Below are 12,516 nucleotides of genomic sequence, written 5' to 3' on the forward strand. Positions count from 1 at the left end.
AGGCTGCAGAAGGTGATGCAAACTGCGACCATCGAGCCATCGCCTGCAGACACGTCAATTGCATCTGCGCGAATCCTTTCCCTTCCCTTTCCCTTCTCAACATCCACCCACCGTCGACTGATTTCTCTTTTATCCCCTGCTCCTGTACACTAGACTTTCTTCTCCCCGACCGTCTTCACTCCTTCGATTCCCGAACTCCTCATTCCCGTTGTGTTGCGCCCTTTTGCCCCTTCTCACTGGCAGATCAACAGTTCTCCGAACACCACATCCTGCTTTGCCCGCGCTGCGCAACAGCCCTTCAACAAACATGGTTGGCTTGGTGTCCGCTGCCGGCCTTGTCGGCTTCTTGTCAGAACCTGATGCGGAGCTCAGAAGCTTTGCTCTAAAGCAGCTCGACAGCCAGGTTGATCTATTATGGACCGAGCTTGCCGATTCCGTGGGCCAGATGTATGTTGGCCGCCCGCTCTTTTTCATCAGTCTGGTAGACAAGCTAACCCTGCCGTTCTAGTGAAGCGCTTTACGAAGATGATTCATTTCCGGAGCGCGAGCTCGCCGCCATCGTCGCATCCAAAGTGTATTACCACCTGCAAGAATATAATGAGTCCATGGCGTTCGCCCTCGGTGCCGGAAAGTATTTCAGATTGGACGACCCCGGAGAATTTGAAGATACCATAATCTCCAAATGTGTAGACACGTTCATTGCTCTATCCGCCAGTCGAGACCCAACGCTGGCTGCTGCCAACGCTGCCAGCCAACCCCAACTTGACACAGCGTTTAGTCAAGGAGGAGACGGCGCCGCCAGCATGTCTGCCAGCCTAACATCTCCTGTCACGCCATTCTCCCAATCCGTCCTTCCGTCAAAGTCCCTTCTGTCCAGGCAAAACACTTTAACCTTCGATCCTACTCAAGCCGGTGTCGAGCTCGGCGAGGTCGGCTCACCCGAGCGAATCATTCAAGAGCGCGGTCTTCAGAAAGCCCTTACTCGTGTCATAGAGTCTCTGTTCGAGACATGCCTCCGAGAAAAGCGCTACCGCCAGGTTGTAGGAATTGCTTTGGAGGGACGCAACCTGGACATTCTGCGTCGCGTGATCAAGAGAGCGGCTGAGGATGAGCGAAAAGAAAACGGTGAAGCCACTAAGAAGGGCGAAGAACTGATGGAATACGTCCTGGATATCTGCATGAGCGTGGTACAAGAGCGAGGCCTGCGAAACGAGATCCTCAAGGTCATATTGGAATTGCTCAACGAAATCCCCTCACCTGACTACTTCGCCATCGCAAAATGTGTGGTTTATCTCGACCAGCATTCTATGGCTTCCAATATCCTGAGACAATTGATCGAAAAGGGCGATGCCCGGTCTCTGGCTGTGGCATACCAGATCTCCTTTGATCTCTACGACAACAGCACACAAGAGTTCCTCCGAAAGGTCCGAGAAGAACTTGCCGAAATGCTGCCACCGGAAGAACCAAAGCCCCAGGATAGTGACAAGATGGAAACCGATACACAGGCCAAGACAGAAGAGCAGTTACACCAAGAACTACAGAGTTCTGCGGGTGCGCCTGCGCCCTCTGGCGAGCCGAAGCTGTCGAAACCCGAGCAGCGAGAAGCAGTCGAGAAGATCAGAGATATCTTGGATGGTCTCACGTCAATACATCTGAATATCGAGTTCCTGCACAAGTCGAACCGGGTCGATCTGTCGATACTGAACAAGGTCAAAAATAGCCTGGAAGCCCGCTATTCCATCTATCATACCGCCGTCACTCTTTGCGCAGGATTGATGCATGCCAAAACTGCAAACGATACCTTTTTCCGCAACAACTTGGAGTGGCTGGGCAAGGCTACCAACTGGTCGAAATTCACTGCCACGGCAGTCTTCGGTGTCATCCACCAAGGCAACATCAACCAGGCCCGTCGTTTGCTGAGCCCGTATCTGCCTAAGCCTCCCGGGGTTTCCACCTCTCATGATTCTCCATACAGCCAAGGTGGTTCGCTATACGCTTACGGACTATTATGTGCCAATCACAAAGGAAAGGCTGTCAACTTCATCCGAGAGAAGTTCAAGGAGGCCACTGAGGAGGTTGTGCAACATGGTGGTGCTCTTGGCCTCGGTGTTGCAGGAATGGCTTCCGGCGATGAGACCATCTTTGAAGACCTGAGAAATGTGCTCTGGGCCGATTCTGCCATCAATGGCGAGGCTGTGGGTTTGGCAATGGGCCTCGTCATGCTTGGTTCGGGCAATACCAAAGTCTTGTCGGACATGATCCAGCATGCTCACGACACTCAACACGAGAAGATTGTACGAGGTCTCGCGGTCGGTATGGCACTGATCATGTACGGCCGACAAGAAGGCGCGGATGAGCTCATTCAAGGGCTTCTCAATGACACCGATCCTACCATGAGGTATGGTGGCATCTTGACCATTGCCATGGCTTACGTCGGCACGGGCAGCAACAAGGCCGTCAGAAAACTGCTCCATGTGGCTGTCAGTGATGTCAGTGATGATGTTCGACGAATCGCCGTGCTCAGCTTGGGGTTCATTCTGTTCCGAAAGCATACCAGTGTGCCGCGAATGGTGGAACTCCTCGCTGAATCCTACAATCCCCACGTCCGATACGGCGCTGCCATGGCACTCGGGATCTCCTGTGCCGGCACGGGCCTTGCTGAAGCTATTGACTTGCTTGAACCGATGCTGAAAGATCCTACCGATTTCGTGCGCCAGGGAGCCCTTATATCCCTCGCCATGGTCTTGATACAGCAGAACGACGCACTGAATCCTAAGGTTGGCAGCATTCGCAAAGCGATGCTCAAGGTCGTTAGTGACCGACACGAGGATGCAATGTGCAAATTTGGCTGCGCTATCGCCATGGGCATTCTTGATGCAGGCGGGCGAAATTGCACGATTAGCCTACAAACCCAAACGGGCAACTTGAATATGATGGGAATCGTTGGGGCTGTGGTCTTCACTCAGTACTGGTACTGGTTCCCATTGGCACATTTCTTCTCGTTGTCATTGACGCCCACGGCGGTCATTGGGGTGGATCAGAAATTGGAAGCTCCAGTCTTCAATTTCCACTGCAACACGAGACCTAGCCTTTTCGACTATCCTCCCGAGCAACAAGCCAAAACTGATGAAGCACCTGAGAAAGTCAAGACGGCCGTCCTGAGTACCACCGCACAAGCAAAGAGACGAGCGGCGAGAAAGGAAAGACAACAACGAAGGGACAGCATGGATGTTGATACCGTAACGCCCGTGACGCCCAAGATTGAGAAGGGGGATAAGATGGATACTGATGAGGTCGGTGGGACTTCTGCAGTGAAAGATGATGCTGAAGGCAAAGAAAAGGATAATGCCAAGGAAGACACGGAGAAAAAGGACGCTGAGAGTCATGGCGAAGGGAAGAAGAAAGCAGAGAAAGAGAAGATTGGCTATGATATCAGCAACATGTCCCGTGTGTTGCCGGCACAACTGAAATACCTAACGTTCCCGGATCAGCGATATCAGCCTGTCAAGCGGCCTACAGGAGGCGTGATGGTTGTGCTTGATACCGAGCCGGAGAAGGAGAGGGAAATTATCCCCTTGTTGGTTAGCAAAGTTGAGGCTCCAGCGACCACACAGACCGGAGGTCAGACCCTAGGCGAAGGGGTTCAGCTTCCTCAGACTCCAATTGGCCAGAGGACTGGACAGGAAGCAGCCGCAGGTGTGGGCGCTGGTGCGGCGGCAGCGGCTGGTGTGCTGACGGCGATCGATGAGGATGAAGAGGGAGTGGAAGATGCACCTCTGCCGAGGGAGTTTGATTATGAGACTGAGGGGGAGCAAGAAGAGGGAGAAGAATAGGCGACGTGCCATTGCTAATAAAGGGGGCATGCTGTAATTTCCACCATCCAGGAATTAGGGACCAGGTTGGAGCTCTTTTTCTTTTTCTTTCTCGGAACTCGAAGACAAAAGGACAGAATGGCAAAGTCGTCTCGTGCGGTGCGACATGGCTACAGCGGTGGTGGTAGTAGCAGCAGCAGCCTCCAGCCCCCAGATGGGCTTGGAGCATTCGCGAGAGGTATTCTGCTTTGTACCACAATCACACCCATAACCACAATCAAAGATACACCAATAGCCAGACGAGGGCCATGTTAGAGAACTGCTTTCCGTGAATTGCGTCGTTGTACCCATGTACCATACTCGAAGTAAGTAAGTATTGGAGGAGTGACTACTCGGTGCTAATAGACTGAGTGATCACTGAACTGCGCACTGAGGACATTGGGGTAGATCTGTCGGATTACTTGGGAAGACGGTGATGGCCTCGTTGCATTTCCCCTTCCTCTTGAACTATCTATGCTCGGTATATCAGGGGGGCAAAGTTCGGGGTATTAAGAAGTAATGTAACTTTTATTATACAACACAACACAATCCAACCCCAGTCAATGGCCTATTCGATGAACCCCTAACCTGATAATATGATGAACGATCGCTTGGGAAAGAGTCGTGCATTTTTGATACAGGGATATATATACACAGGTACACGATGACATTTGTGTTGTGCATGCATGTATGCGGACAGGCATTTTTGTGGATGCGATGGCGAAAAGGGCGGCTTTGTGGTGGAACCCGGGAGGAAGACGAGAGGATGAGCATGAGCATGAGCATGAGCATGAGCATGAGCATGAGCATGAGCATGAGCATGAACATGAGTATGAGAGCCAGGAGAGGGAGAGACTGCGTGCGCGCGTACGTGCGTGCCCAAATGTTGGTTGGCCGTCGTCTTCGGATGGATGAGCTTTGATTCCGTTGATATACAATGGCCGCTCAGACTCGTGGATGTCGTCGAGGCTTTTGGGACTTTTAGCAGGACGGACTTTTCCCTTGGGTCTGTCCTCTTGAATTCCAATCCCGTATTCGCGGAGACGGTCGAAGAAACACGAGAATGGATACTCGGCGCCGGTCTCTGCTGTTGTCTCCCACCGAAGCTCGTTCGAACTCCGAGGCGTCTTCGTCCTTCCATTAGCACGTCAACCTCGACCTCGTAGCTCTCCGATCCTAAGGAGAGTGCCGTTCTCCCCGAGGGCCCACTGCTCTGTTGACCCTTGGCGATGTTGAACACGTCTTCTCAAAGCGCCGGGTGAGGATAGTGGTGGTTTGCCCGAGAGTCTGGCGGCGGCGCAGTTGCTTTTCCAGCGCTGACGGGGACAGAGCTCCATGGCCTGAATGCTGCCCCGATGCCTGAACCCCGTAAGTGATCGTACTCATCCCCGGCACCCAACTCTTCCCAATCGTCACCCTACACCGTTTTGATTCTTCTGCCTTGGTTATCGTACCCGACAGATCAGCATGCCCCCGACCTTCCGTTCCACACACTCTCTTGCCTCCAGAATCCCAATGTCCGTACTGACATACATGCACTCGCCCGGGCGTGTCATCCCCTTGACATATCCACTCTTCTGACCCAACACAAGCTTCCTCAAGCCTGCCACATCCATCCATATCCGCCTCGTCGGTTTGGAGACGAGCTCCATCTTCTCGATTACAGGTTCCGAGTTCCAGTATTTGAGGCCGAGCCAGAGGCGACGGGAGGCGACGTTATGTCGCGTGACGGGGTCAATAGGGTGTGATGGGTCGGACGACGAAGGATGTGATAGTAGGTTGTGTGCTGGGGGTGGTGTTGGGCCTCCACGCACGACGGTTGATACGAAGCCCGAGTTTTGCAGTGCGAGCATCAGCTTCAGGTGAAATTTTGTGTCCGGGATGGAAGTCAGCCCGAGTCGAGCGCGTGAGGCATTCTGGAGATGCGAGCAGGTATTTGCCAGGTGGACAAGGGACATTTTTTTTTTGAGGATGCTCTTGTACTGCTTCAACCTGCGAAAGGAGACTGTTATGAGGAAGCAGATGGGAAGAAGACCGAGGACGTGACCAGTCGTAGAGGTTTTCGTTTGCTGCTGGTGATCGCGGATTGTCGTCCTCCTGAAGCTGCAAACGGGAGCAATCAAAGTCTCAAGGAGCGTAAGGCAGGATTTGTGGGTGATGCAGAATACATTGAGCTGTCGCGACGACAGGGTGTGAGGGTGCAGTCTCGGGCCAGAAAAGTTGCGCAAGCCAATGCCAAGGGGAGTGAAAACTGGGTGGAGCTCGCCTCCCCTTTCGGGACGGGTTGACGCTGCCCTGTGCGCACCCCAGTGATGTTAAAATACATCAAATCTATCATCAACTATAAGATTAAACGTATTGATCTTGAAGATTCGTTGTAATACCGAAGCCTAGGAGCCCCTAACGTACCAAAAAGCACGCTATAATACTAGCATCTAGTAATTTGAGATGTAGGCCCTGGTGATGAATGATCAAAAGCCACCAACTTGGACGACAGGGTTTCGTTCACGACAGGAGGCCGTGGTGCGCTCACCATTCTTTGGGGTTTGATCACGACATTCTCTACATTCACTCGACCGAGTTCAAGGATGGGAGTGTGCTGACACATTGCAATTCAGGCAGTCGGATGCGTTAAAACGTGTAGACAAAGTTATGCAGACTCGAGGGGCCCAGTAGGCTGTTCCTCATATGTGCAACAAGGAAGTTGAACAGAAGGGTTAGGCGGTGGACGAGATTCCTCGATACAGCTGCGAAGTCAATCCCAAGAGGAGATAGAATTTGAAGAGGCGGGGACGTCCATTCAAGCTCATGCTAGCGTTGTTGTGTGTTAAGCGACTTCCTGACCATGTTCCATCTTGGGCAATGGGCATATATACTGCCGGAGGCAAAGATGCTCCATTCTCTTTTGCCTCCCCGCAACTTATTCCTGGTGGCGGCTTGCTCCGAGACTTCAAGAACGGCCCGGGGTGTTTCCAGACTTACCTCAAGAGGCAAAGGGTGCTTAGTACCGAGATGGAAGGTGGAAGGATACTGTGACATGGTTGGCATGGAAGATTCATTCAGACATGCAGGTGTGGTGCCTTTTCAGAGGTCTCTAAGCATCCTGACTCGAGGTGTCGCGTACGTGAGCTGTTCTTCTCTCCCTGGCCCACCGGTTCACTGCATTTACGGTTGTATTCTGCAAACCAGATGGCGGGCTTACGCACGTATCCGTCTCTAGGACTCAGGTCTAGAGTGAACGTGAGTGAGGGATGTAACCTATCTAGTGAGGAGGAGAACCCTGAGGATAGTGTGGAGGACGATAGCAAGGATGCGGGCATACCCACTTGAGTACGTAGGTAGCACAACATAGTGTATACACGGCGATACACGAACGTCATAACGAAAGTGGGCTCCTGTCTAAGTACCTGCCTATACTGGGTAGATACCCAGGTATGTATGCTTGGAAGTCCGCCGGGTAAAGGGGCGGCCGTCGGGAATACCCGCTGTTGAAAATGTTTTTGTCGGACAAAAAGATCCACCGCAGGGCGAGAGGGATATCTCAGACTTGGTCAGGAGTTCTCACGAGAGATCTATCCCTGTCTGCATGGCCGATTCTGTTCTAGATGCACGATTCCTACGTTTCTATGCAGGTGGCTGGTACCTTATCTCTGTGCTAAAGGCCCCTGTTCCTTTCGTCATCCCAGATTCAGGGCCGGCTGCCCTTGCCACTCTCCCTCTACGTTTGCCTGTTCTAGTACATGTAAGCGCAGCCAAGAAATCACAAAGAGCACTAAGTACATAGATACATGAATGGATCTACAAGAGCACGGGAATACCTCCACATCCAGACCTTATCAGCAACTTGCAAGACATTCACCTAACGTCATACGCCCCTCATGAGTTACATCGGGGATCCAACGGTGCTGGATGCTCCAGTAATGAGAAATCCGTCGACTACTGGGTTAGGAAGGCACTTGTACCAATGGGAGCTGCACGCAGAGAGCGACCAGGAGTTTTCCGATACTGTTTTCAGATTTCGAAGAAGTCTCTCCCGGGGATTCTTTGCAACTCACACTCCCAGGTCCTGCCATGGCCCCCTCTACTCCTTTCACGCCGCTCCGAGTCTTCATCTGCGCAGCCATCTTCTTCACAGTAACACTGTTCATTTTCCATGACAATGTCCTCAAGACTGTGGTCGACCTACATAAAGAGAGTTGTGGACATGTTAATACAGGGAGCTCCCATGTCGGCCATCAAACTTTTCCCTATGTCTTCACGCCAGATCCTGAGCTGGGAAGTCTACAGCCTGAAGGCGATCAAGCATGGGATCGTCTGAACACGAAGAAAGGGGGCTTCCTCTGGGTTGAGTACAACGAGACCCTGGATGTGGCCTATGGGATCTCGATGTTCCACGGTATCCACTGTCTTCAGATACTTCGGCATGCGTTCCAAAGCCAACTGGGCATCACGAGTATGAAAGGAGATCACGGACACCACTCCCGCATGGAAAGAAATGAGGGAATCCAGCATGAACATGGTCAAAAAGACCGCGACCTCGGCCATCTGGGACATTGTCTGGCGTATATTGCAGAGGTATGGTCAAGGCTCCCTTGCTTACCTGACATTCAATTCTCTGACCAGCTCCGAAGATGCTTCTCTGCACTGGAGACAGCACCATAGAGCACCCAGTAACGCGGATCGATGAGAGAACGGGCTTCCTCATCAATGATGGCATCGATGGCCGCGGGGCTCAGCATCAATGTCGAGATATAGATCACCTATGGGCAGTTGCTCGTTCAACCGAGACGAAGGCCGCAAATATGTGGGATTATAGACCCGGGGACACGGTAGAGTCGGTCTTTTTCCAGTAACACAACGCTATTTTACATTCCATTGATATTAGCATGTCCACGAACCGAATAGTCTCTGCGAATCAGTCAAAGTAAGAAGTAAAAGTAACCACCATCTTCGTCTCCTGCTTGTACCAAAACACCTTCTCCCAACGTTTCAAAGACATGTGAAGTCAAATAGACGGCATTACATCGTGAATAAAGCACCATGGCTTGGGATCCACTTTCTCCCTCTGCGAGCAAGATTGATTTGAAACACAAAGTTGGGACACTGGCAGCGAAGCAGGACATTGGTAGACTCAATGGAGCAGACGACAACACGAAGTTTCACCACATGAATTCCCCTCTTCAAATGCTATTGCACCAAACTACTCTTCAGTAGCCTCACTATTTCCGTCTCCAAGACCGCTTCACCCCCACATCACTTCTCTTCCCACAGCCTTTTCCTCTTTTCAGATGTCGATCCAGATCAGGTAGCCATCTTTCACGTTCCAGTTCTAGTTGCCGAGGACGTTGAAGTATCCAGTCTCAGGCTCGCGCTTCTTGTTGCCACTGACAGCAATATACCCAGTCTCAGGCTCTGGCTCGCGCTTTTTGTTGCCGAGGACATTGAAGTATCCAGTCTCGGGCTCGCGCTTCTTGTTGCCGCTGACGGCAATATAACCAGTCTCAGGCTCGGGTTCACGCTTCTTGTTGCCAAGGATAGCAATGTATCCAGTCTCAGGCTCGGGTTCGCGCTTCTTGTTGCCCAGGACGTTGAAGTATCCGGTCTCAGGCTCCGGTTCGCGCTTCTTGTTCCCACTGACAGCAATATACCCAGTCTCAGGCTCGGGTTCACGCTTTTTGTTGCCGAGGATTGCAATATACCCAGTCTCGGGCTCCGGCTCCGGCTCGCGCTTCTTGTTGCCAAGGATAGCGATGTATCCAGTCTCAGGCTCGGGGTCCCGCTTCTTGTTGCCGCTGACAGCAATGTACCCCGTCTCGGGCTCTCTCTTCACCGCAAGATCTCCACCCCGAGCAACAAGAGCCGGTTCTGTTCTAGATCATGAGATCTCCAACCATCCTTTCATCCTCGAGAGCTTGGACTCACCAATGACTGGAAATGCCTGAGATGCCGCAGCAAAGAGCATCAGCCCAGCTAGGAACTTCTTGGAGAACATGGTGATCAAGACTCGAGCAACGATGTACTCCTGATGTTGACAAGATGCGGATCCTGGGTGAGAGAGTGGGAGAGGTGGAATTGCTTCTCGAGCTGCAGATACAACTTTCTGATATTTGGATCATGAGATACCTGGGGAAAGCCTTTATATTATCCCAGAGGTGGTTGGATGCCGTCAGTAGTCCTGAGTCCTGTTTCTTTCAAGGTGAGCCGTTTGATTACCACTAATTCTAATGACAAAACTGATGGTCGATCGGCGTCTCTGTCATGGTATGAAGACATACCAGAGAAAGATGGTTTGGACAGCCGATCCTCGTCCCCGACCTTCATCCCCATTGCTCTCGTCTCTCTCCCTGCGTAGGTGTTGTCCGAACTGCTGGTGCCACAAGATGTCTCCACCAACTCGGTCGGATTCAGCTGTATTGAGCATACATCAACCGACCGGTGTGTTGTCAATTAAGAGGACGGATGCAACAACATTCCTTCGGGATGGGATCAAGATGAAGAGCAGTCTGGACTTCCCATCGAGGCAACTGGTTGACGGCAGATGGCCCACACGTCAGCTGTGAGGTAGTATTGAATGCATTAGAGGATTCTCATCATCGAGATGGCGCTCTCATTTGCTGTACACCCCCTGGATGAAAACATCTTTCTTCCGATGGAAACATTCTCACGGCAGCTCGCCGCCCAAAGATGGGAACAAATAGCCATGACGTTGATTTCACTGTGGCCAAGGTGACTGAAGATCACCACGAAACCGGACACAAAATCAACCGCCTCTTGGCCGTCGCTTAATGTCTCTACACCGGGAGTAGTGGGAGATCTGGGGAGTTGATATTACTGCGGTTGGACTCTTCTCGTGCCTATCTAGGGTTGCCTTTCTCTTCACTTGATTTCCTTCATAACTCCACGTCAAGGGGTGACTGCGTACCCTCCAAACGGCATGAAGGGCTCATACGACCTGGTTCCGGGGAGCGAGGAGGAGCAGGTAAGTTTCCACACAAAGTGCCAAACGCCATGTTCTGCCCATGTTGAGAGAAAGTGATATCCAGGGCTTGATCAACGAAATAGCAAGGGCTAGAAAGAACAAGTCGTGGAGCAAGCTCACCATCTGCTCTATGCTCTCCAATGTCATTCTGTTGGCGGGGATTGTCATGATTGCTGTTTTCAGAAAACCCGCCGACATAGAATGCTTGAGGAGAACCAACGCTTTCTGTGGGTTTTCCGCAAGACTCTTCTCCCTTTGGATTTGCTTCTCAGACCGCAGCTAACCAAGCATCTCCCTCCAGCGCCCATTTTATATGATGCGGACATCCCGCTCGAACGCGTCAAGCTCAACGGGACTTTTTTCCCCGCCACGCAGCCGGCCAATTTCTGGCGGCAAGAGCCCAATCCCGCGCTCGACGAGGCCTGGGACGCCCTCGCGGAGACACCGGCGTTCCTCGTCACCGCCGACGAGGTGAGAAAGGCCGGACGCGACCCCGAAAGGGCGGTCCGCGTGCCCGAGTCCTGGGGATTGAGGCCCAAGGGCGACCCCGTGTACTTTGCCCAGATGGATGGGCAGCACTCGATCCACTGCCTCAACGCCCTCCGCATGTTCGCCTACTTCCCCTACTACTTTGGCCACAAGTGGAAGTCGACGGCCGAGATGCCCGTGTACCAGCAGAACCACCTGAACCACTGCGTCGACATGCTGCGGCAGAACCTGATGTGCTCGATCAGCACCGACATCGTCACCTACGAGTGGGTCGAGGCGAACGACACGCCCCAGCCCAACTTCAGCATCGAGAAGGTGTGCCGCAGCCGCGACGTCATCTGGGACTGGCTCCAGAGGCACAAGCTGCACCTCACCCACGACCAGGACTACCACACGCCCAGACCCCCGCCAGGGCAGTACCAGGAGGTCCCCGCCAGCCCTTACTGGTTGGACCTGATCAAGGCCTCGCGGGCCAAGGGGGTGGAGGTGCACAACTATATCGAACAGACAGAGATTTAAGGAACGATGTTGCGAGACATTATTACCTTTGGGTGTACTCGCCCAGCTAGACATGTAGATGTTGTCACGACTGAATCGGTCTTATCAGTGAATACCTAGTTTCTCCACTTTTCTCCGACCACTCCCCCCCGTCCCATTGTGGGTAAGCTGGAGGAAGGAAGAGACGGTGGTTATTGACAGCTTTAGCGAGTCTTTTGCTATCTTGTGGGTCGGGATGTCAGTCTCGCGCCGTGGGGTCTTGCGTGAGATCGACATAATGGTCAGGCTACATATGGACAAGAGTAGCGATCCATCGACTGGAATCAACCATAACCCATGACCGACCAACAATGTAACATTCAATGGGCACACTTGTCCCAACCCAGGCATGGACGACGGCTGGTCGAAGGAGGACCTCACATCGGTGATCACTCATGTTGGCTTTACCCCAGAGGAGAATTGCGTCGGGCGAGATTTCGCCAGCAGGCGTTCCCACTGGGGCTGCTCTCAGCAGTCATCCCTGATACTGCTCACGCATGTGTGGACATCGCCTCGCTAGGAAGCATTTGCCTTGGTGGTAATTATGTAGCATTTTAGCTTGGATCCTGTAAGGTGCCCACATCGCCATAACCGAATGACTTGGGCCCTTGGGGTGAGTCGCACGTGAGCTCTCCGTCGCTTTTACTCTTCCAGGTTGAG

The 12,516-nt window shown here is 52.5% G+C and overlaps 5 protein-coding genes across 5 annotated transcripts; 3 read left to right on the plus strand and 2 right to left on the minus strand.

Moving 5' to 3' along the window:
- Nucleotides 1-33: 33 nt before the first annotated feature.
- On the plus strand, nt 34-4,140 carry PV07_09556 (uncharacterized protein). Its single transcript, XM_016396823.1, has 2 exons — nt 34-447; nt 509-4,140. Exons 1-2 carry the CDS (start codon nt 308-310, stop codon nt 3,831-3,833), a joined length of 3,465 nt encoding a protein of 1,154 aa, XP_016246679.1. The 5' UTR covers nt 34-307; the 3' UTR covers nt 3,834-4,140.
- Nucleotides 4,141-4,651: 511 nt separating this feature from the next.
- PV07_09557 (uncharacterized protein) lies at nt 4,652-6,042 on the minus strand. Its single transcript, XM_016396824.1, has one exon. The coding sequence runs from the start codon at nt 5,807-5,809 to the stop codon at nt 5,297-5,299; it is 513 nt and encodes a 170-aa protein (XP_016246680.1). The 5' UTR covers nt 5,810-6,042; the 3' UTR covers nt 4,652-5,296.
- Nucleotides 6,043-7,451: 1,409 nt separating this feature from the next.
- On the plus strand, nt 7,452-8,704 carry PV07_09558 (uncharacterized protein; the record flags this gene model as incomplete). The annotated part of the gene is made up of 2 exons (XM_016396825.1): nt 7,452-8,426; nt 8,483-8,704. The coding sequence occupies exons 1-2, from the start codon at nt 7,923-7,925 to the stop codon at nt 8,702-8,704; spliced, it is 726 nt and encodes a 241-aa protein (XP_016246681.1). The 5' UTR covers nt 7,452-7,922.
- A 476-nt stretch (nt 8,705-9,180) lies between these two features.
- On the minus strand, nt 9,181-9,843 carry PV07_09559 (uncharacterized protein; the record flags this gene model as incomplete). Its single annotated transcript, XM_016396826.1, has 2 exons — nt 9,181-9,716; nt 9,774-9,843. 2 exons carry the CDS (start codon nt 9,841-9,843, stop codon nt 9,181-9,183), a joined length of 606 nt encoding a protein of 201 aa, XP_016246682.1.
- Nucleotides 9,844-10,785: 942 nt separating this feature from the next.
- PV07_09560 (uncharacterized protein) lies at nt 10,786-11,838 on the plus strand (the record flags this gene model as incomplete). Its single annotated transcript, XM_016396827.1, has 3 exons — nt 10,786-10,830; nt 10,895-11,057; nt 11,132-11,838. The coding sequence occupies 3 exons, from the start codon at nt 10,786-10,788 to the stop codon at nt 11,836-11,838; spliced, it is 915 nt and encodes a 304-aa protein (XP_016246683.1).
- Between the last annotated feature and the right edge of the window lie 678 nt (nt 11,839-12,516).

This window comes from Cladophialophora immunda (assembly GCF_000835495.1).
Source record: "Cladophialophora immunda strain CBS 83496 unplaced genomic scaffold supercont1.5, whole genome shotgun sequence".
Taxonomy (NCBI): domain Eukaryota; kingdom Fungi; phylum Ascomycota; class Eurotiomycetes; order Chaetothyriales; family Herpotrichiellaceae; genus Cladophialophora; species Cladophialophora immunda.

What these genes read in the sequence shown, in the direction of transcription:
- PV07_09556 (XM_016396823.1), top strand. Translation starts at nt 308, where the DNA reads ATGGTTGGCTTGGTGTCCGCTGCCGGCCTTGTCGGCTTCTTGTCAGAA. An exon ending in GCCGATTCCGTGGGCCAGAT is followed by an intron (nt 448 to 508) that starts GTATGTTGGCCG and finishes CTGCCGTTCTAG; the next exon opens with TGAAGCGCTTTACGAAGATG.
- PV07_09557 (XM_016396824.1), bottom strand. Translation starts at nt 5,809, where the DNA reads ATGTCCCTTGTCCACCTGGCAAATACCTGCTCGCATCTCCAGAATGCC.